The sequence below is a fragment of the Chiroxiphia lanceolata genome, chromosome 15, assembly GCF_009829145.1.
Source record: "Chiroxiphia lanceolata isolate bChiLan1 chromosome 15, bChiLan1.pri, whole genome shotgun sequence".
NCBI lineage: Eukaryota > Metazoa > Chordata > Aves > Passeriformes > Pipridae > Chiroxiphia > Chiroxiphia lanceolata.
This window is the reverse complement of record NC_045651.1, coordinates 1,690,289-1,714,123: the sequence shown is the minus strand read 5'-3', so window position 1 is coordinate 1,714,123 and position 23,835 is coordinate 1,690,289. Positions and strand designations below refer to the sequence as shown.

At 52.9% G+C, this 23,835-nt stretch overlaps 1 protein-coding gene across 4 annotated transcripts in view; it reads left to right on the top strand.

Moving 5' to 3' along the window:
- The window catches only part of SIL1 (SIL1 nucleotide exchange factor), a 99,772-nt gene extending 77,638 nt beyond the window's left edge, over positions 1-22,134 (top strand). For all 4 annotated transcript variants that reach the window (XM_032703250.1, XM_032703252.1, XM_032703251.1 and 1 more), the window contains 3 exons: positions 17,594-17,690; positions 19,865-20,029; positions 21,672-22,134. In XM_032703250.1, coding sequence (XP_032559141.1) covers positions 17,594-17,690; positions 19,865-20,029; positions 21,672-22,022 — 613 coding nt within the window. In that variant the 3' untranslated portion in view covers positions 22,023-22,134. The remainder of the gene's footprint in view (positions 1-17,593; positions 17,691-19,864; positions 20,030-21,671) is intronic.
- The last annotated feature ends 1,701 nt before the right edge of the window (positions 22,135-23,835 follow it).

Sequence of the window (23,835 nt, the reverse complement as noted above, 5' to 3'; positions counted from 1 at the left end):
AAGAGCTTCTTCTTTGTAAGCCATCTTTAAGACCATGTTTGAAGCTCTACAGGAGAGGAGAGAGAAGCCACGTGGTGCTGCAGGTAGAGGAGTCTGGGCATTTGCCTTGAAGGGTTGGCCCTTGGTGCATGGCAGGAACCAGGAGAACCTGGACTGAGCCTGGAGAGTTTGCTGTGAGGGTCCTTCGTGCCTGGGTCATGTTCTCCCCCTGCCCAGGGGCCTTGTAAGTGCTCACCATCAGGACTACCCTGGACAGAGCTCTCCAAACTCTCTAGTTTTAATCTTGGCTGGGGAGCTGGTGATGGGATGAAGGCCTCTCAAATAGCTTTGTGGGGTGGTGGTATTTTTGTTAGGCACTTTTCTCTCACTGTTGTCATACTTAATTGGATGTTTATAAACCTGAAAAGTAAAAGAAGAAAATTCTAATGTTCACCAGAAGAAAAGAGGAGCCTGCAAAAAAGTAGCATTTGTACAGATTTCTGAGAAGAGGGCAGTAAATACTCCACCTCTGCTTAATAATAATAATAATAGGCATGCTAAGTATGTCTAAAAATATAAAATAATAGGCCTGTTTGGAATAGTCAACATCCTTATCACCCTGCTGTCACCTCTGCAAACAAGTTTCACTAGAGATTCTGTGCATGATTTTCAATGGCTCGGAGCAGCTGTAGCTTCTTTGACTTCAGTGAAAAGTCTGAGTGCTTGGCACGGTGGCAAACCAAGCCTCTTCCTTTCTGCTTCAAATTGGGGCTTGATTCTAAGTGAGATGAATTTTCTCCTCCTGATAATTCTGTGCATCTGAAGTGATTACAGCTCCGCGTGAGTGCTCTTTTAGGACATTTGAATGCAGCATTTTCTTCCGTCTTAAAAAGGTTCCTCCAAGCCTCATGATGCTGGAGAAGAGGGGGAGAAATAAATCCTGGTGGAAGCCATCACATCTTCCTATGCAGATTAGAGATTAAAACTCGTATTTTTATAAAACACGTACGGGGGCTAAATCGGAAAACTTCTGCTGAGGCGAGAGGGTTTTGGCTGCTGGGAACGTGCTGCTAAATTCTTATCTGGCAATGGGGAGGCAGAGCCAGGGAGTGGTATTATTTGGAGTTCTTAGAGAGTGAGCTTTAATGTTTGCTTAACTCCACTAAAAATAGACGCCACCCTCTTTTCCTAATAGGCGGCATTTGTCACACTTGATTCATTTCCTCTCCCAAACTGAGTTCCTTCATGAATATTCATCTCTACTCCCCAGGAATCTGCCTGTCCTTAGAAGTTGTACTCACGGCGACCGTGCCATAGCAATCCGAGTCAACCTTTCAGGGCTCACCGAGTACCTGGCCCAGTCCAGCAAACTGTGCTGGTATCAACAGCTCTCATTGATTCCTGCCTTCTCTCTGAGCTGTGATTGCTCGTTATCCCTCTCGATGAGACCCTTAACGAGTCTCCCGTTCCTGTTGTCATAGCAGCACCACATTGCCCGGTATAGCAAAGTCTCTGTCACTGCTAATTGTGTGATGGGAGGATCATTTTGGCAGTTTTTCTAGTGGGGATTAGGCCAAAAGGTCCCTTCTGAACTATGATGAATGTGGTTTCCTTCAGAAGATACTAAAACTTGGTAGTTAGGGGAAATTTCTGAAGAGGGAAGGTTTCCATAGCAGAGAGAGGGAGAGCAGTCCTTACAGAGCTCTTCCATTCATGCTCTGCCACTGCTTAAAGCAGGAGGAAACCAACCAGAAATGCCAGAGGAGAACATAAACTGGTTGATTCGTAGTTAAGGAAATCTGTCAGTGCCTCAGACCTTCCAACCTCAGAGATCCAGAGCATGTCACAGGTCCTGCTACTGTTGTGCTCCAGGTTGCTGCTGGAAGGGGAGAAATCTGCCCCTGCCTGGTGAATATTGAGGAAGCAGAGGGTCAACGTGATGCTACAGGAATGTGAGGCCAGCAGAGCTGCCTCTGAAGCCCTTGGCCAAGGGTGTTTGAGGAGGTGTGCATGGAAGGGCTTCTGTAGTATCTGATGATAGGTGACCATGTGTTTCACTCAGGGACTGAGGAGAAGACTTGAGTCACTGGTTTTTTGGGCACTGGTATGGGTGACATGTCAGTGTGCTGTGTGAAGGGATGCTGGTGGTCACTCACACCTGCGTGGTGCCTTTCAGCACGTCGGGCTGCGGGTTTGCTCCCTGACAGTCACTCCATCCTCACTCCCTTTGCTCACAGTGTCCACATCTTTCAACATTGCTAATTGTTAAAGGAATTCAAGGGCTAAAATAGATGGAATCTCAGCAGGGTGCTGTCTGCTGGGCTTGTGAGGACCACCCCGTGGGCAGGCTTGTGTTGCCAGTGGGGTCTTTGCCATCAAGGAATCACAGAATTGTTCAGGTTGGAAGGCACCACAGTGGGTCATCTGGGTCTCCAGCAGGGTCATCCCTGAGCACATGTCACAAGATTGTGCCAAATGATTCTGAAATATCCACAGTGAGGAGACTCCACACCCCCTCTGGTCTCTGTTTGGTGCTTGGTCACTGCACAGCAAAGAAGTTCTTCCTCATGTCCAGCTGGAACTTCCTGGGCACCAGTTCCTGCCTGTTGCCTGTTGTATCATTGCTTGGCGAGAGAAGATTTTCAGCACTGTGCTAGAAGAGTTTCATGGGGTTGCTCTGGTGCTGTGGGTGAGAAATGTGCACAGCAGAAAGAATGATCTCATCACACCTTTCACCCGCGAGCCCCAGAGCGGCGGCGTTGCGGCCACGGTTGGTTGAGGAGGGCAAAGAGGGGCAGCGTTGCTGTTTGCAGCTGGACCTGAAGGAGTGATTTATCAGCCAGGACGCCACTGATAATTGGCAGGACCTGTGCAAGGCCCTGGCTCAGCATCTCTGCTCTCACACGGAGCAGCACCGCGGGGTTTGCCCGGAGCAGCGGGCGGTGGTTGTGTGTCACGTCCAGGGGCGGGCGCTCATCTGGGGGTCGCTGCTGGCTCAGCACGGAGCAGGGAGGAAGGGCTGCCTGCAAACAACTGACTGTTTCCCACATGCCAAAGGACGGGATCAGCTGTGCTTGTTCCCAGAGACCTACTCTCGGAACACACAGGGCAGACTTGTCCACCCTGCCTGTCACTGGGTTATTCCCAACACTGAAATGGAGCCAGAATAATCCGTCACCTAAACACGATGATGTTTTTACAGAATGAAAAGAGAAAAAATAAATCCTCACCCACCTCAATCTCTCCCCCAAAATGAAAAACTCCCCTGGCCAAGCCCTGCAAATGAGTTTTTGTTGTTTGTGCAGTGAGGAGCCAGATTTTTAAAGGCTGGCTTTCAATTTTACAGCCGTTTATTATAGGCATGAATAATTGCTGGCACTGTGCTACCACTGCTGTTGTTTGCTCTTACCGTTGGGCCAATTACATATGTAAGCCCCTGATTTACAAGCAAAAGCAGAACTAAAGTAGCTTTGTGGCCTACATTTCAGGACTGAGTGATGTGTCCACAGTCAGCTGTAGGTCCCCAAATTTGTGCTATGGAACACAGAGGTCCATGGCCATAAATGTGTGGACCCAGATTGTCCAAGGCAGTATGACACGCTGTCACAGCACAGTGTGAAGGACATAAACATGGAGCAGCATTTGAGCACCGGGAACCTGCCCAGATTTGTCCCATGGCAGGCATGCTAGAAGATTCCTGCTGCATTTGGGAAATTCACAGAGAACACACAGAAAACAAAGAGAATTTGAACTAAACATAACAATTCTGCAAGATGGACTTAAACAAAGCCAGTCCAAGTCCTACTTCCCAGCATGAGAATCGGTTTGTCTCCAACTCTTGCTTTCCAGTGAGCCCTCCTGGAAGAGGAGAATCCCAGAATCGTTTGGGTTGGAAGGGACCTCAAAGACCATTTCACCCACCCTCCTGCACCTTCCACTAGCCCAGGTTGCTCCAAGCCCCATCCAACCTGGCCTTGGACACTTCCAGGGATCCAGGGGCAGCCACAGCTTTTCCGGGCAACCTGTGCCAGGGTCTCACCACCCTCACAGGGAAGAATTCCTTCCCAATATCCCATCTAACCCTGCCCTCTGGCAGAGTGAAGCCATTCGCCCTTGTCCTGTCCCCTCCAGGCCCTTGTCCAAAGTCCTTCTCCAGCTCTCTTGGAGCACCATTAGGCACTAGAAGGGGCTCTAAGGTCTCCCCAGACCCTTCCCTTCTCCACCCCATCTCTTTCAGCCTGTCTCCAGAGCAGAGGTGAATCCATGCAATAGCTGACATCCATTGCTAAACTTCAAAATGATCAGTTGAGATCCAGCTGAGATTTCTTTTTCTTGCTTTTGCACAAAAGGCAGAGAGTGGAAAGGAGGAAGGTCAGTGTGATGAGTATTCTCCATGGGGTGCTTGTTTCCAGACAGTTGCTCAGTGGGTCACATCACCCACAATACCTGTGACCTGTCCTCTGCATTGCCCAGCATGGGGACACCTCCCCTGGCTGTGCTGGTGCCACTGGACACCCTCAGCTGTGGGTAAGGTCAGAGCTGACCTGGTGGCGAGCTGGTGTCCTTGTGCTGGGGGAGCAGAAAGGGAAGGATGTGAGTAAGGACAGGAGCAGGCAGGATGTTTGTGGATGCTGATGTCACTGTCCCAAATCAGTGGTGGATGTTGTCAGTGGGAGGTAGCAGCAGCTCTGCTTGGGAAGGAGCCCAGCGTGTCACACTCCAGGGATTGGCCAAGCAAGGAGGATGCACAGACCTTCATCTCGGAGGGTTTGTGTGCTCAGCTGGGTGCCATGGCCACCTCCCCTGTGTGAATGGCCTGGGATCAGTCCAGCTCTGTGTGTGGAGCTGTTGGAATTGGCACAGAGATGCACCAGCACAGGGTGCTCCCACGTGGAGTCACAAATGCCCATCCAGGCAGGAAGCATCGCTTTAGGACTGTTGGTTTCTGAAGTGATTTCCTTAAACACCCACAGCTTCTGAAGGCAGACACAGCACCCCGTCCCCCCAGGGCCACAGACCACGTGTCAGTGTGCCCTGTGCCCTCAGCAGAGCCCCTGGGCATCAGAGCCATGGGAGGGCAGAGCCAGGTTTGTTTACGAGGCTGCAATCACCCGGGGTTTTACATCCCAGCAATTACTGGCAAGTCTTCCCTCCTCCTGCGCCTTCGCAGCACATGTGTGAACTCCTGGTTGTGTCACCTTCCCGTGCTCTCCTCGCGCAGTCTAGCAGTGGGAAGTGATCAGCACAACCAACATTTGCAGAGCGTATGTCTTTCCACAGTTCCACAGTTCCGGAGCGTTGAAAGTGAACCCGCTTCCTCCTTCACCCTTCACATTCAAGCTGTTCCTGAATCCAGGCATCTCAGCTTCCACAGCCACTCTCAACTCTCAGAGCTTTCTATACCCTGCTGATGAAACCCTTCTCTCCTGCCTCACAGAACCTGCTTGATGCTCTGCCTTACAGAGATGGTGTTTGTCTCAAGATCTTTCAGGCTTTTCCAAACCATTTCAGTGCCAGGCTAAGGCTGTCTGTGGGCTCCCTCCTCCACCTGATGGCTGAGGAGGGCTTTTTCTCTTTACCTTTAGGATCATCAAATCTTAATTAGCACGTCGGCTTTCTTTGTCCAGGTATCTGCTCTCTCCATCCATCAGTGATGTAGGACACGCTGCTGAAATCCCCTTCTTCTTGCATAATTATTTTATTCCACTGCATCTTTTATGCAAAACGTTCCCTTCTCAAAGTGCTCCTCTCCCTGCTCCAGCCCTTCCTGAGCACCCAGTTTAGCTGTGGTACCTGCCATGGTTTCATTTCTTATACTTGCATATGAATTCTTTGTGTTACTCCCATATTTTATTAGCTAGATTGATCATTTTAGCTCTGACAGCTTGATTCAGGCATTTGGAGGTGTTTCCTTCACACTGTCTCTGAAGATGGGATCCATGTCACCCAGCTTCAGTCTCCTACATAAGTGTCCACCTGAGCTACCTGTCCAGACTCTGTCTCCAGACAGGGAGAGGGACTCCTCCAAGAGGCAAATCATCCCAGCTAGGACAGGAGTCAGAGGCAGCCCCATCTCCCACCAGACAAATCCCCTTTTCTGCTCCCTGTGGGTGACCTTGAATTCCTCAGATGCTTTTCAGAAGAGCAGCCCCCTTTAGGGTGAACCTAAAGCCTTGGGCAGTGGACTTACCTTTCTGGGTTAACCAGGGCAAGTCCCATGGAAATACAGGAGCAGGAATAGGGATGTGCAGATCACAGGTCGGAACATGAGTGAACCCAGGAAGCTCCTCTGGGATGGATGTTTTAATTGTAGCTGTCTAATGTTAACAGAGATGAATCTGACTAAGAAAGGTTTGGGGAAATGTTTTCATCTTATTTTGTATGTAGAAAATATAAAGGTATATAGTGAATGTTTAAAAACCAACTGCAACAGTAATAACAGTAATTATAGGTGGGCTCAATTTTCCTTTATCTTATAAATGAAGTTGCTAGAAAAATTACTGCTGTGCTGATACTTGGCAGGGACACTGATGTGAGTACCCACTTGTTTCTGAAAAATGCTGTTGGATTTTTAATGACCATCAGCAGCACAACCTTGATTTTTAAATGTCATACTAAATGTAGCAGTTCCAGCCTCCTCTGCCGTGGCATGTGGGTGGGTAGAGATGAATCAGAAAGCAGAAAGAATTATTGGTGCTTTCTGTGACTCTCAAGTTTTCCTCGAGGGCTTCTCACCCAGGCACTGGCTGGAATTGTCTGTGGGTTGTCTTGCAGTGTCGCAGTCCCTGGTCCTGTGGCATCTCCTGCTGTCGCTCTCCCCGCTATTAATGCGTGATTAAGTTGCTTGATGCAGAGTGAGTGCATCAGGTTTCTCCAGGAGCTGGTGTTCCACAAGTCATCCTCTCTTTATCAAAACCAGATACATAGAAAAAGGTTTCCCAGCTTTTGCAGATGCAGCTTTTCCATTCTCTCTCTGACTGGAAGCGTTCCCCAGGCTTCACTTTTGGAGCAGAAATCTGTGCTTGGCATTTGCAAGATGGTGATTTGCTTTTGTAAATGGAGCAAAGTCTTGTTTTTGAGTCATGACTCAGTGAAACAAATCTACTTGTATAGACTAAAATGACTGTAATTGCACCGTTAAACCCCATGGGACTGGGAAGAGCCAGAGTTTAAAGAGTGACACTGCAGTGGGGGTGAGTCCCCCTGTGATCCAGCATCTTCCCTTGCCTGCTGAGGAGTGGGGTGGGGTGAGCTGAGGCTCGTAGGTGATGAGAGGATCAGTGTTTGGGAGCAACACCTTCCGCCGTGGCACCTGGGGGTGCTCCGGGGCAGGGCCGGGAGCCAAATGGGTGGGAGATGACGGGAAGATTTGCTCTGCCTTCCCTGGGAACGGCAGGAACGTGGAGCTGTGAAGCAGATGGCAGGGTTAAAATAGGACAGAGCTCCGCCAAGATGTGCTGCAAGGGAGAGGAGTGAAGTGCCTGTTCTCACACTTCACTTTGTGTCTCGGGGAAGAGCTGGAGAGTGCCTGCGCTCCGCTGGCATTCCCAACAGGAACACGCCAGGGAAAGGCTTGCTAGAGTTTTTGATATTATTAGCACTTGTCTTAAAGAAAAATCAGCTCAAATGAGCAAGCAAACAAATAAAGTGAAGAACAATTGAAGGACTCAGCCTCAGGGCACCTTTAGCATCTCTCAGGATTATTAGTGGGATGTGTCACATCGGCACTCGCTGAGCTGGAGCGTCCGGAGCCCGGCACTTCACACCAAGGCTTGCTTTTTCTGGGGCTTTCAGACAGCTTTCTGCAGTGTTTGCATCTCACCTAAGGCATGTGAATAGGTTTTGCTGGAATATCTGAGTAACTTTGCATGCCTGGAATTACGCTCAGAGCGATTGGACAGACTCGTGGGGAGGTTTCTGTGCAAAGCTGCCTCACTGCAAGGGGCAGAAGGGGCTTGTTGGGGGTCCTGCAAGAGCAGCAAAGAGCTGAGTGGGACCTTGGTTGTTCCTGCCACCATCCTGGGCCAGGTCAGCTTTGGAACCAGGAGTCTGGAGGTGTGCAGGGAAAAGCAGTGTGAGGAAGAGGAGGAGCAGGGAGGCAGGAACCAGCATTCACACTCGCACCCTGACAAGGCTGCCGACGCTCTTGGGAGAGCTGCATTCTCCTGTCTGTAAATCAGGGGGGCTTTGAAAACTTTGTAAATCAGGGGGGCTCTGGTGAAAAACAGGGTGCAAACAGGGTGAGGTCAAGGCTGTGGTATTAATCCTGTGGTATTGTTCTTGTTTCTTGCTGTGTGGTGATTTTTTTAAAAAAAGAAATCAACACAATTTTTGAGGGCTGTGGGTAAAATGTCACAGAAATAAATGAGTTCTGCTTGCATTGGGAGAGAATCACTCACTTTTTATTAATGCAGCCTCTGATGAAACAGAGCTCAGCCTTCAGCATCTGACCTACAGTAAAACACCAGGCTTTCAGGAATTCCTAGAGAGTGTTTTGTAAGTGTGGCACATAGGGCTGTAAGGTTGATTTACCCTCAGAAACAAAGCATCAGTTTGGGTGATTGAGCACTGAGGGGATTTCCTGGAATGTCCTTCTCCATGCACCATGGAGCACTTGCCTGTGCCTACCTGGAAGGATCAGTCATTCAGCTGAGAATTCCCACGACTGTTGTAGATGGGACAGGAGTCACCCAGTCCTTAAATTACAGCAGGGTGACAGACTCTGCAGAGTAGCCTGCAAGGCCCATCTTTCACCATCACAATGGAGAAGCTGGACTGGCCTTGTTGGTGCTCCCTCGGCATCAGCTCCATGCTTACAGGGTGATGGCAGTCACCCCAAGAAACCTTTGCTTTTTAATCATAAAATGGTTTGTGGGTTGTTGATTAAACTGGTGTCTGAGGCTCTTGAAGCTGCATCCTCCAATTGCCCTGAGAGTCTCAGGTGCAGAAGCCCCCCCAGCCCAGCCCAGTGTTCACAGAGATGGGGGGATGTGCTGGCACTGAAATGAAGCTCAGAGCTGGCAAAGCCAAGGGCCAGGAGAAGAGAGGGGCTCTGGGAATGTCCTTGGGGGCTTCACTTGTGCTGGGGCAGTGGGATTCCTGCCTGGGCTTGTTTTGGTGTTGTGTGCCTGTTTTTTTGGACCATTTTTTCTTACAGATATAAATAGAGCCAGTCAGTTTGTTGCTTGTGTGTGCTCAGCAGAACAATCTGGCATGGTTGGTTTTGTTCTGGCACCTCAGATTTTACTGCCAGAGTCAGTATTCTCTCTCTTACTCTGCTCCACGGAGAGGTGAGGAAGAGGAGGGGGTTTGCTGCACGCTCAGTGCCTCTGTTCCCGTCACTCCTCTCTGGAGCAGCTGTGCTTTGGGCAGCTCCTTGATTTCGTTGACTCACACAAGTGACCCAGCTCTGCTGCCTGGTGTCCTGCATCCCTCACCTGGAATGCTGGGTCCTGGCTGGGGGGGCTTCCTGCATCCCTGCAAGGTGTCTTGCTGCAGCAGATTTGCTATTCTCTATTTTTATTTAATTACTTACTTTTACAGCTCTTTGTATAAATCCAATTGTCCATCTGTTAGCTGGGTGACAGCACTGCAGCTCACTAGATTTTTTTCCTGTTTCCAGAACACTGACCTTGCCCTGCTTGGGCTCAGGTGAGCTGGGTCTGCTCCCCACAGGGCTCCCAGTGGCTCCAGTGCTCCCAGTGCCTCCCAACCCCAGCCACATCACACTCTGTGCTTCCAGCTCAATATTGTGACTGCAAGGGGCCAGGAGCTTGTGCAAGATAATTCCCACTTCCATAGTGTGGCTGAGAGCAGAGTTTTCCCAGTTAAACCCAATGTCACTGTGTCCCCATGGAGCTTGGGGCTTGTCCAATGGGGTGTCACAGCCCTACTGCCTTCAGAGAGGGCATTGCAGGGCTCAGAAGAAGCTTGACTGTCTCCTGCCTGGGACAGATACGAGAGCCAAGCCAAGGTTCCCTCAGCTTTTCCCAGGCAGCCTTCCACGCTGCTCCTGCATCTCTGGATGATTCACACTCCCTCGGTTTGAGTATCACATCAGCCCATCAAAATCGCAGAATCACGTACTCAGCTCCAGCTTATTCTCTCTGCAGTTCTGTTCTCCTCTTAGCAACAAATACTCAATAACCTAATTGCTCATTAAACCCGTGCGTGTGTCCCTGTAATCCAGGATGTCAGGGGGAGACGTGTTGCTCTCCCAGGGATGTTGCTGCTCCCGGGCTCCGGTGAGGAGCGCCTGGCTTGGCAGAAAGGGAGAAGGCAGCATTGCATTGAAGTGGAGATTTTCATCTTCTGGGGATTTTTTTATATCTCTCCTATATTCTGGGCTTTTGAACATCTAACATCTCTTTTATGCTTCACATCTTTTATATGAAATTGTTGCATTGTGTTGCCCATTGAAACCTGGTTTTCCTTTTGTCAGGTTTCCCCCCCTCACCCCTGCTTTCTTTTCTGCTGTATTTTGATCGGTGTAACTACTTAGGGCTCCATTTTTCTGGGTGGTTTTTAATCTCCTTAAGTTGGAGCTCTGAAGGCCTTTGTCTGTGATAAACTCAGGTCTGAGCTGGTGCTCGGAGAAGAGGATTTCTAGGCCAGTTCTGCTGCATTCAGCCCTCGGGGGTGACTGTTCCTCATGCCTCCACCTTCTCACTCCAAACAGTCCCAGGCAACTTTGGTGGGGTTGGGGGTATTTTATTACTATCCTGCATGTCTCATATTGTTTGTGCAAATGTCCTTTTTGATACCATGGGACTGTGCAGTGTGGAAAGCCTCTGTTAAATATGTATTTTGTGAGGGATTCACCAGCCCTGTGCTTAAATGTCATTTGCTGGCAGAGCTGGGGAGTTGTTTGGAGGGTGAGGGGGCTGCGGGGTTGTTGACATTGAGTTGTTCCAGTTTTCCTCCTCTTAAGAAGGAAGATAGGAAGTTTGGAAGGAGATGTATCTAACCAGTGCACACCTAGGAAGCTGCAGATTCGGAGCTGTTTGGGCTCCCTGCTCCATGGTCCTTTCCCAGGGGGACGGTTCATGCCATAGCCAGTGCTTGGAGGGCAGGTGGAAACCATGTTCTCCCCATGTGTCACTTCTCACTTGGAGTATTTTAATGCTTTTTTTTTTTTATTCCTAAACCTGCAGTCTGAAATTCAGTCGTGCAGGTATTAATGAGCTGCTGATCATCCTGCCTCTTTTCTGCCCTTATTTAGGAGTCTCAGACTTACAGATCTAGTTCAGGCTGGAATTACTGACATTGTAATGGTATGTTTTAGCTCTCTATCTATTATTTGTTAGGTAATTTTAACACGACTATGCTTAAAAGAGCAGAAATCCTCCAAATACAGAGAAGGATGAAGAAGTCAGTGGCCTTTTCAAGTGTGACCCTGCTTGTGTGGCTTTTGGTTTCCAAGACTCACAAAAATTACCTTTTCCATTGCCTGTCAAATTGTGACTGAGGTGTGAGGTTTTGAGAGGCCCCAGGAGCCAGGCAAGGCACATTTCAACTCCGAGCACTCCTGTTGGTGCTCTTGTTTTCTTCATGGACAGATTTTGGACTGAAAACTGGGGAGGGGGATGGACACAGGGGGAGGGCAAGGTAAGCCAGGCTGCCTTGCTGCCTGTTTCTGATCCTCAAGTTATAGCACAAGCTAAATAGACTACACTAAATTTTTTAGGCTGTTTCACAGACTTACAGACTTTGATCCCCAGCTTTGATTTCCCATGCGGCCTCGCAGAGCGCTGGTTCTGAGGAGAGAAGAGACCCATTAAGCCCTGTCTAGCCCGGTGATTATCATGCCTTTCCACCATCAGGCTGGGCTTTCATCAAAGCAGGAGCTCTGCAGCCTCCCCTGCCTGTGCCTGGGGAGGAGATGCTGGCATGGCTCAGCAGCCGTGGCCACGTGAGTGGGGCACGGCCCAGCCAGGGCTGTGCTCAGCCCCTGCTCCTGCCAGGCAGGGCTGACCCCTCCACTGCACTCCCCAGGCACACCTCTCCTTAGTCTTTCTCCCCCTGGCTTCAGCAGGATGCCCAGGTAAGGAGGTGACCCTTTCTATCCTAGAGTCTTGTGCAGTTCCTACAAAAAGCCGGCCATGAAATAAATATTCTGTGTGTGTCCTTGCCAGAGCAGTAGAGAGACAAGGGCATTTGCCTGCCTGCCCTGCTCTGTGCCTCTGAGTCCCCGGGTCCCTCTGCACCACTTGGCTTGCTTTATTTTTTTTTATTTTTAATTTAAATCTAATTTTGCTGCCGTATTGTAAGTTCCCACCTAACTCCAGAGCTGCTGTCGCCTCAGGGCTGTGTTGCTGCTTTTCAGTCTTCCCACACCCCTTGCATGTGCAGTCTGGAGAAACTTTGAAAATTCTCTCCTAAATTTTTGCACTTGGGGTTGTCCTAGGAGGAGTAGGATAAGGGTGTCTTTTAACAGAGAGTACTCTTAAAAAATCCCTTCTTCAGCAAAATGGGAGCTGCCTTCATGTCATGAAAATTTGCCAGTGAAAATGGCAGAGAAGCCCATGCTGAATTTTCAGGAGGAACAGCTGTGTCCCCTGTGCCAGTGCTGCTCCATAGCATGTCCAAACCAACATCCAAGGATAAAGGGCAGCCATTCCACAAGCAGATCCCTAAAGCCCAAAGCCAGAGGCAGGTGCAGAGGCTGTTTGGAGGGCTCTGACCCCACCCTGTGAGACCACCTCTCCTCCAGGAAGCCTCCATTGTGCTGCTCGTGGGTCCTCTGTCCAGTCATCCACAGCCTGAGGTCTTGCTGCTCCCACAAAGAGCTTTAATGGAAGAAAAAAGGAAGAAGGGCACAAACATCCCAGCCTGGCAGCTTGGGGAAGGTGCTGGGTCCATCTCTGCCTTCACACCCTGCCCATGGCAGGACCTGCCACCAACCAGGCTCTGCATCAGCTTCGTTTCAGTTGCACTCCCAGAGCTGATCCCAGAACACCAGTCCTGGATTTTATTGCCTTTGCTTCCCTCTCCGTGTCCTGTTGAGGCTCGTGGTGCTCTGGCAAACCAGCCATGACTGTAATAATGTCTGAGCCCTTGTGGGAAGTTCTGACTCCAACTCAGGGAGATGTGAACTGGCAGAAAACCGAAGGTCACCTTCCCCAGCCACCAAGAGGGAAGTGCTGGGCTGATGAAATGGCACTTTAAATTTGTGTTTGCAAAGTCACCGCCCCAGGAGCCAGGCTGCACCCTGGGAAAGGGGGTATCCATCTCCAGGGTCCATACTGAGGGAGTCTGGTGGCCTGTGCCTGAGGCTGTCCAGGGGTTCTCTCTCAGTCTGGGAGGGATGACACATGTCCCACAGAGTTCAAGAACTCCTACCACAGAACAGAGCCCACCTCTCAAGGGACAGAGTTTCCCCAGGAGCTGCTCAGGGAGGATGGTGAGGTCAGCTGTGGGCAGTAGAGATTACTGCTGCTCTTCCCAAGCTCTTCACCCCTGCTGCACACACCCTGGCCAGCGTGAACACCAGCAGTGTGCATGTCACCCCCAGCCTGCCCCAGTGCCTGGGCAGTGCCTTGCATGGATCAGTCCCATGAGCCTGATCCAGCCTTGTTTGCTACTCTTCAGCCACAGACTGAGAGATGGTTGTGATGGATGTGAGCAGCGTGCCTGGAAGCCACAAGGACCTCGGATGTGCAGTGAGGGCCACATCTGGAGGGGATGTGGTGTGACCCCATAGCTGGGGTGGGTCCTCCCAGGGCAAACCAGGGCTGTTTAGCACACAGGGTCTCTCTCAGGAAGCTGTTTGAACCCAAGCACAGTGCTTGTGTCAAGTCCCTGTAGCCTTGTGGCTGTTCCTTACCCAGGATGAGAGTGATTAATCTCATCCTTAGAGCACATCCAAATCTGTGCCATCACTGCAGCATCATGGGATGTCATTGCAGGCTGTATTCCACCCCTGTCCCAGCCTCAGAATTCCATTTCAGCAAATTCTGTTGCAGGTGCCACCATCCCATATCCATTAGCAGATTAACAGGTTGAATTTCCCATGAGAGCACTCCACAGTCTGTCTCACTGTGTTTATTTTGTTCAGGCTGCTTTTCCCTGGGCTTGACAGTGTAATTTGTACAGATCTGGGCTGAGTTTTCCAAACCTTCAAAGGAGCTTTTTTGTTAGTTAGAAGCCAGGACTATTGATAGCAGAGACATTGAACAACAGGAGCATTGAGAAGTGAGAGCAGCACACCTACCAGCCAGGAAGGCTCCCTAACTTCCAGAGCTGCTCCTTGCCAAAAGCTCCATGGTTCAGAGATTTTAATTAGATCAAATCCTCCAGGTGACCAGCCAAGCATTAAAGGCATACCAATATTTCATTCATGTCCCTTGCTGTAAGGGTTCTTATTATTTATTTTAGAGAGATGTGACAAAAGAGCTTGGACATCCCAAACTTACTGTTTTCCTTGAATGGCACTAAGAGGTCTCCAGCCCAGGAGATTGTCCTTCAGTGCACTTACACTCACAGAGTTCCTACCTGCAAGCTTGTTCTGCACTTGCTCTGGTCTTCATCATGCAGAGTGACTTGCATGTGAAATTTGGTCAGGCTTTTGGACCAGGACTTGCATTTTGTGATTAGTTGGATTTGCCAGCTCCTCCTTGGGGTTTGGAACTGCATGTGGGGTTTCTTCACCCCTCATTCCCACTGCTCATGGAGCCCCGGCATTGAAAACCCTCCTGGTGGTGTGGCTGATGGTGTGCTGGGCAAAGCTGTGACTTCCCCTAGATGAACTTCAAACAGAAACAAGAACAACCTGGACAAAGGCAGAGACCAAAACTCACTGCTGGAAAAACCTTATTCCTGCTCCTGCCGGATGGGCAGCAGAGCTCATCCCAGTGGGAGGGCTGTGTCTGTGTGGCTCCTGCAGTCACTGGGTCGGCTCTGGAGATGCCCAGGGCTCTGACCACAGCCCCACAGCTCTGCTTGTGCTGCTCAGCCTCTGCAGGAGGAGGTTTTGTGCTGTGCTCAGCCATCCAGCACCAGCTGTGCCCAACTCCCTGCCCAGGGCACCTCCAGTGACCTTGGGACAGGTATCACTTCTCACTGCTGTGGTTCCTTGCTGCCTTCTGGTGCTGCATCTCCAGGTTCCCAGAGGATCACAGGCCCTGGATGTGTCTGATACATCCGTCTGGACCAAAGGAGGTGCAGGATTTGTTCAGTTCTGTAGGTTGGATGTTCCTTATCTCTGGCTCTTCTGAGGTGGGGTCACACTTAGGCCCTTTCCACTGGCTGGGGTGTATGAGATGGGTCTTCAGCCCACACTGGGTGCTCTGGGAGCTGTTGGCCCTCCATCCCACCTGTGTGCTCATCCCACCTTTGCCCTGGGAGAAGTTGCTACAGCTGGATGGGGTGGATGAGATGCTACAGGGCTGCAGCACTGTCCCTGGGGTGTCCCTGGGGTGTCCCTGTAGGGACAACTTTGGCTGACCCTGTGCCTGCAGGTATGGCTGGAGGTGAATGAGAGCAGCAGTTGTCCCTGGGAGAAAATGGCCTTGGGGCCAGGGGTGGTCTGGGAGCAGCTGAAGGTTTTAGGGCTGTTTGTCTCCATTTACTCCTGACTGCCCAAATCAGAGCCCAGCACAGGCCATCAGAGATGCCATCGCTGGGTCCTTACACAACATATTGGGGTGAAAAATAACATCTTGTTTATGCAGGAGGAGACTCTGCTGCACCTCCTGGCATGGGGAGTTTGGGGATAAACACATCATGGTAGGTGTGTGAGATCCCACCTGGACCCAGGCACTACAGAAGCTGCAGCAAATGGGTGAGGAAGGAGAAATCAAAGGTGGCTTTCAATAAACTCCCCTTGCCCTGCCCTGAGGTCAGCCTGGTAGTGGCAGCTGGGAACCCCCACCTGCCTCAGAGCCCTGGGTGGCTCCTCCTGGTGCGAGAAACAAAGCCTGGATGGAGCAGGGAGGGCAGGCTGGCTGACAGAGATGAGTGTGGTGCTTTGCTGTGTGAGCCATGGGTTTAACTCCAAGCTGCTCCCTGCCCAGCTCCGTTTGTCTCTGGTTTTGTTTCTTTGTGACCCTGTCTGCCTCTGTCTCTCTCATTTCATGGAGGGGGCTTGGCACTGGCTGCTCCAGCAGCTCCCTGGGAGCAGTGGGAGCTGTGGGTGTGTCATAGCATCAGTGACCTTTGTCTGGGCACTGTGCAATTGCTGCTTCAGGGGGGAGCAAAGGCTGAAGTTGGAGCTGTTTCTCGGAGCATGAGAGACCCAGGATCAGGGATGGAGACAGTCAGTGTGCTGTGCTCCGACTGTGAAAGCCCTGCCAAGGAGGGAGCCTGTAGCACCTGACCTCTCCTCCACTTCCCAGGATGTACCAGAAGTGGGTTTGCAGTGTGCCAGTGTGGCTGGACCCAGGGCAGTGCAGATGGTGGGCAAGGCCTGCCTGTCTGTCTGTCCCTGGGCAGCTGCTCACATCCAGAGCTGAGATTCCAGCTTGTCCTTGCAGGCAGAAGGATGGATTTAGCCATTGCAGTCCTTGGAGAAAAGCACTTGCTGTGAGAGTTGTGTGGGTGGTGGCATCAGGTGTAATTGGTGGGGGCAAACAGGACCTTGCTCCTGGTGAGCTGGAGGCAGGGGGCTGCAGCACCACAGCACTTCAATCACTCAGCATGTTCACAGCGAGCGATGAGAGGGGGAAGAAAGAACTGAAATGTAAAAGCTGTTGAGGAGTGGATGTGATGGGGAGCAAGAGGATTAATGGCTGTGAGGGAAATCACAGGAGAGGGCTCCTTGCTGGGGGAAGCCAGGTGGGATGTGGGGCTGTGATGGGTGGGCAGGATGGCTCTTCCCAGCCCCACTGCCATCATTTTAAGTCGTGTGCTGGGTTTGAGGTGCAGGGGTTACCTGGAGAAGGGGGTACCTTGTCCATAACCATGAACCATGATCAGTGGGAGCTGGGGGATTTGTTTTGGGATCAGGGTAGATTGACCTTCATTCATGTCTGCTGTGTTTTGGAAATAGAACAGAATAGAACCACTGAGGTTGGAAAAGACCTCCCAGATCATTGAGTGCAACCTGTGCCCAATCCCCACCTTGTCCTCCAGCCCAGAGCACTAAGTGCCACGGCCAGGCCTTCCTTGGACACCTCCAGGGATGGAGATTCCACCACTTCCCTGGATGCCTGACCACCCTTTCCAGGCAGAAATTCCTCCTGCTGTCCAACCTGACCCTCCCCTGGCACAGCTGGAGGCCGTTCCCTCTCCTCCTGTCCCTTGTTCCCTGGCAGCAGAGCCCGACCCCCCCCCGGCTCCCCCCTCCTGTCAGGGAGTTGCAGAGCCAGAAGGTCCCCCCTGAGCCTCCTTTTCTCCAGGCTGAGCCCCCCCAGCTCCCTCAGCTGCTCCTGCTGCTCCAGCCCCTTCCCCAGCTCCGTTCCCTTCCCTGCACACGCTCCAGCCCCTCCATGTCTCTCTTGCTGTGAGGGCCCAGAACGGGACACAGCCCTGGAGGGGCCTCAGCAGGGCCAGCACAGGGACAGTCCCTGCCCTGGTCCTGCTGTCACACTATGGCTGGTACAACCAGAGCAGGCTCCCTCCCACCCTGCCGTGCCCTACTCTGTTGGTGACCTGCCTTTTGCTTTTGTCCCTGCAGCAACCCCAAAGTCCAGATCGAAGCCATTGAGGGGGGGGCACTACAGAAGCTCCTGGTTATTCTGGCCACAGAACAACCCCTGGCTGTCAGGAAAAAGGTGAGTGAGTGGGGCTGCCTCTCTGGGCAAAGCTGTTTTTGTGCTGAACTCCATGTAAACACTCCTCAGAAAGTCACTGACATCTGGAGAGTGTGGGACCTCATACTGCTCCCCAAACTGGGTGGGCTTTGCTCCCAGGAGTGCAGGAGGGTGGCCCTGGGTACCAGCCCACCCCCAGCAGTGCTGGCTGCCCCCTGATGCTGTGGGTCTGCCCCCAGAGCCAGCAGTGGCACACACAACAGGCACAGCCCGCGGGGACAGGGTGCGGTGCTGCAGCCCCCTGGGGGGACAGGCGAGGGTCCCCACGGCAGGCAGAGCAATCAGAGCCCAACCAACATGGGAGCTGACGTTTGGAAGGAGCTAATTGCTGGAGCCAGCCCCGTGTCCTGCCTTGGGCAGAGGCTTTGGAGCCAAGCGAGCAGCGCCGAGAGCCCCCAGCCAAATGTGCAGCGCTGTCCGTCGGGCCGGGGCTTCCTGCCCCTCCCGCCCTGCCTCCTGCTGCACTCCCTGGAGCATGAGATCCCATTACCCTCGCTTTAGCGTGTGATGCCACCCCTGGAACGTTACCTGGCTGCTCCCCCCAGCCCTGTTTAACGCAGGGGCCTCCTGTGTGAGGGGTCTGGCAGGGTGAGGGCACCGTCAGCTCCTCTGTTCGTCTGGGACATCGCTCACACCACCGAGTGCTGCCTGGGCTATAACAAGCTCCCAAAAACGTGTTCCCCTTAGGCCCTGGGAAGAATTCTCCATCAAGCAAAAAGCATGGGAGAGGCTGGAGAATCCCATTGCATTTGGCCATGGATATGAGGAAATCTGTCTAGAGTGCACCACAGGATTCTCCATGCTCAGAAACTCCTTCCAGGAATGCCTCTGGCTCAATCCAGAGCTTGTTTTGGAGTGGAGAGGGATGACTGGGCATGCAGGGGCCCTCACCAGTATCACTGTGAACCCCTGGGTGCTGGCTCCAGAATAATTCTTTCTATCCCACTGGCAGCCCCTGGAGAAGTGAGAGGGATGGGCTCAGTGCTGTCCACAGTCACATGCAGCCTTATGAGACCCTCATAAGAACCCCCTTTTTCAGAAGGACAGAAGCCTTTAATTTCCAGTTCCCATGCTGTGCACAGTCTCCTACCTCTCTCCAGGCAAGGATCCCAAGGACAGGTCAGTGCCCCAGACCCTTCCTGCACAGGGCAGCCGCCCCCAGCTCTCGCTCCAGTGGTTTTTCCGCCCCGGTGCTCACAGCAGTGCACGACAACGAGGCCAAAAGTGCATTCCTTCCCTCCCCTGTCCTTTGGCCTGTGATTAAAAACGGAGACAGAAACATCTCAAATTCACCAGCGGCAACTCGGAAAATGGAAAATAGAAACAAATGGGACTGGGGAAGACATGGCTGTCAGCTCGGATCTGTCCAGGAGCGGGGCCCAGCCCGGTGTGCGGAGGAGCCGGCTCAGCTCCTGGCACGCGCCCAGATGAGCATCCCTGTGCCCTGCCCCGGGCAGGCTCAGCCTCCCCTCTGCCACCACGGCTGTCAAAGCCAGACAGCGGGAGATCCAGCAGGATTAGAGTGGCTCCTAATTGCCTCCTCGGCACTAACCCTGCGTCGCCCAAGGGGTGCTGGGCCTCTGGCTGTTGGCACGTGGTGCTGCACCCTGACAGGCCCTGTGCCAGGGCTGGGTGCTGGGGAACATCATAGTCTTCTCCTCTGACTATGTAGGTGCAGGGGCATCACCCCAGGCATCCAAGTTATCTCACAGGGATCAGGCTGCTGAGCGGTGCTGGACCCCCCTCACCCCATTCCAACCTCATAACTGGGCTCTGTACCAAGGACTGAGAGGGAGAGCAGGGAGAAGTGATGGCATTGGGTCTGTCAGGTGCTGGTCATGGGTCCCTCTGGGTTACTGATCTACTAAACACAGTGACAGCCCAGGTTGGGGTTCAGGTGCAAGTCACCCAAACTTGGGCAGCCTCGTGGTTCTGGGGGGGGGATTGGGATCAGGAGCAAAGGGGACTGTTGGAGATGCCCCCCTTGACAAGGAGAGATTGGAATGCATTTTCCAGGGAGCTCTGCACAGGTGGGCTGGGGTGTTGCTGCTGTCCCCATGGGTGCTGTGAAGAGAGGCCACGCCATACGCAGTGGCCGTGCCCGCTGTGTTGATGGCCCTCTCTCTCTCCACCAGGCTCTCTTCGCCCTGTCCTCCATGCTGAGACACTTCCCCTACGCCCAGCAGCAGTTCCTCAAGCTGGGAGGCCTCCAGGTGCTCAGGAGCCTCTTCCGGCAGAAGGGGATGGAGACCCTGCACGTCCGTGTGGTGACACTGCTCTACGACCTCATCATGGAGAAGGTGAGGAGCTGGGACAGGACCCACGGGGGTCCCCACCTGCTCCCCTCACCAAGCTAATGCTGAGCATCCTCACAGGACGAGGGTGAGGAGGGGCCAACCCTGCCTTGGTGCCATGGGGCCGAGTCCTCTCCTGCCCTCTGGCCACCACTGCAGGGCTCGAGAGCCTGGGAGAGCCCAGAGCGAGCTGAAACCTTTACATTTCTTTAAGCTGCTGCCACCCTTTCCTCCTGAGGGTGTTTAAATAACACAACACCAAGGACACGAGCAGGGAGTGCGGGCACTGGGCTGTGGTGTCCAGCTGCTGGTGTCCAGCCCCGAGCCGAGGGCCCGACTGGCACCGCTGTGCCCTTGTGTGCTGGAGAGGCCCTGCCCTGCTGCACGGCCCTCGCTGGAGCCCAGCCTGCCATGTGCAGTGTTTTATTTTCAAATACCCTAGATTACTGCTGTAAATGGCAGTTTAAAGCCCATCTTTCCTTGGCATGGCTTGTTGTTCAGTCCGTGCGTTTCCCTGACTCCAGAGTATGGGAATTAAATCCACTCTGGCTCAGTTTATGACCAATTTGCCCTGCGGATTATGGCTGCTCTAATACCTGGGTTGCAGGCACCACAGAGCAGCACCTCTGTGTTAACTCAGTTATTTTCCAGGAGACTTTGTAAAGGTGCAAATTATTTTCACAGGTCTGAAATCTTATCAGGTGCTGACTCTAACATGATCCTGTTGGCTCCATGGGGAAGGAGAGGACGTGGGCATTTTGACTCAAACCATTCCCATTTGATCCTGCTGCCCATCTTCTGGCAGCCCCCCACAGCAGCCTCATCTGTTCCTGGCTCTGTGGGGCTGGGGCAGGGCACAGTCCGGCAGATTCTCAAGTTTACATTAAAACAATGATTTTCCACTGTTCTTTGGATTGGGAATTCCGTGCATCAATCCCAGCACTTCATGGGGGAGGTGGCACAGCCCTGGGTGCCAGTGGGGGTGGCAGATTTGGGGTGGGTTGAGTTGGAAATCATAAACCACCTTGGCAGCTCTTGGTGCTGAAACATGAGTCACTGGGGCTCTGAGTGCCTTTTTCTGCCACATTCTCTCCTTGTCACCCCAAATCCTGCCTGCAGTTCATCAGGCAGCTCTCTGGGGGATGAAGAGAGGGCAGGTCTCCTTGGCATTGTCCCTCACTGTCCCCAGTGTGTCATTCCTGTCAATCCTTATGACCAGGCTCCGACAGTATTGGGGTGTTTCTGGACCAGGCTGGGAGTGGAAGGTCTGGCTGTGGCTGGAGGACACGGAGATCTCCATGTCTGTGGTGGGACCAGCACAGACCCCAGTGGTGGGTGATGTTTGTGAGGTGCTGCAGGTGCCCAGAGCAGACCAGAGACTTTCCAGGTCTGCTGAGCTTCCTGCCCTTTGCATGCCCTTTCAGGGCCATGGGACACAGAAACCCCCAGTCACTGGGAGTTTTCCAGGGTAAGCAACCAGCCCCTGTGGCAGGGAACCAGGACACAACCTCGTCTTGGTCTTCTGTGACAAGTCACCGTCCAAGGCAGGTGTTACCAGGTGTGCATCCTCCTCTGCCACCACGTGCCACCTCCTGGGAGAGTTTCTCTCTGACAGGGATATTAATCTGTGCTCCACCACTTCCCGCAGATGCTGCTTGAGGACTCACAGCACGGAGAGCAGATGGAAGAGAAAATCCAGCAGTACCGGGAGGTGAGGCTGGTGCCGGCGGTGGTGGAGCAGGACTGGTGTGCAGTGGCTCCCAACCTGCTGGCCATGCCTGAGCACGACACCCGGGAGAAGGTCCTCAAGCTGGTGGGTGTGCTGATGGCCTTCTGCAGGGAGCACTACCGGGGGGACCCTGCCCTGGGCACCACCCTGGGCCTCCTGCGCAGCGAGTACGAGGAGCTGGCGGCCGAGGAGCAGCGGGAAGGGGACAAGGACGGCTACTTCAGGGAGCTCCTCGGCTCCATAAACACCATCATCCAGGAGTTAAGGTGAAAGTAACTGTAGGTTCAGTTCAACTCCAGATAATTCAGAGTGACAGTGTGAGTTTGGATGGCACTGGTGTAAACAGACTTTGGAATAAACTGTTGGACAAAATGAGATCCCAGTACTGGGCCAACAGCTTTGTTATTGAAACGTCTGGGGGTGGCACATCTCATTTTCCATGTGGTAATGCTGCCAAAATGGAGGTGCATACTGTGGAGGGAACAAGGTGGAGGCTCAACTGACATAGCCCCTACCATGGCACCTTCTGCATGTTCTCAGTCCTCCTGCAGGATCTGGGGGGGAAGGGCTGAGGGATGTGAGGCTGTCTGTGTGAGGCATCTTTGCTGCACAAAGTGTGTGTTCCCACAGCTCTGAGCTGCCTTTGTCCGTGCCCAGTGATGACCTGCCATGTCTGTGATCTGTGTTTGCTCCTGTGTGAGGCACCGTGGCCCTTGGACAGCACCACTGGGATAGGGATTGCTCAGTGCTTGTTCAGGAGGGCTGGGCACTGTTTCCATAAGGCCCTGCTTGGAGGGGCTCTCTGGAGGGCTCTGATCCGGGCTGTGCTTGGAGCAGGACTGTCCCATGGCCATGTCCACCCCTGAGGCCCAGCCCCACCACCCCTCAGTGCAGTCACCCAGCCCCTCTGTGCTCAGGGTCAGCCACAGCCCAAGGGTTTGGGGAACACCCGTCAGCCCTGGTGTGACACAGCCCCAGAGCCACTCCAGCCATGGCCGGGGCTCTCCTGCTCAGCAGCACACCCTGCCCGACAACAGACCACTGAGCTTCCCCACTTGTGTTGTTCTTGTCTTTGGAGATGGATCCCAAGGGATCGAGACTGGCCAGCCAAGGGTTTTCCACCCATGCTGTTCAGCTCTCTCTCCATGATGTGCTGGGCTGGGCATCTCCCTCCACACACCTCCTCCAGCTACAGCTTCTCTTTCCTCAACTCACGTCCCTTCCCCCATGAACCTCCTTAAGCTGCTTCTCACACTGGATGGTCCACTGGGGATGTTCCACCCTCTCCTCATTGAGTTCATTCTGTCTCCCCACATCATCCATCTTCAGGCGAGGAGAATCCAAAGTCTTGCCCAAGCCTCTGGCTGCCACCTCACTGCAAGCAGCAGAGAGTTATGAAAACTAAATTTATTCATTATTTTGTCTGTTTAATTGCATAGGATCATTAAAGAATCACAGACTGGTTTGGGTTGGAAGGGACCTCGTTCCCTGTCCATGGGCAGGGACACCTTCCACTACCCCAGGTTGCTCCAAGCCCCCTCCAACCTGATCTTTCAGTCCAAACCCCTCCTTGTTCTGAACCCTTTCTGGGGAAGGTTTGGGTTTTATTTTAATAAAGAGTGATGAATTCTACTTCTCACAATTCCCCTGTGAGAACTGTGCAGGGTTGGGCACTGCAGTGAGCCCAGTGAGTCTCACACTCCTGCTCTGTGCCTGGGGACGGGCACGTGTTCCCTGGCCATGGCTGTGCCAGGACAGCCTGACCTGGGCCAGCACTGGGGTGCTGGTATGGAGGAGGAACGGGCCCTGAAGGCTGGGTGGTGGCCACTGATGGATGGGAGAGGGACAGGGGGAGGAGAAGCTCAAGCTCCACCTTGCTGTCCCCTCCTGGTGCCGTGTGCCCCATGTGCACACTGGGACCATTCACACCAGGCCTTTGCCTTCCCTTGCCCCACACAGGTGACAGGTGCCCTACATGGGTACTGTCCCCAGCTGAGGTGCAGCTGCTGTTCCCCTGTGGAGGGAAGCCCCTCACATCCCATGTCCTGGGGGAGCTGGGAGCAGGAGGGATTTGAGGGCGTTT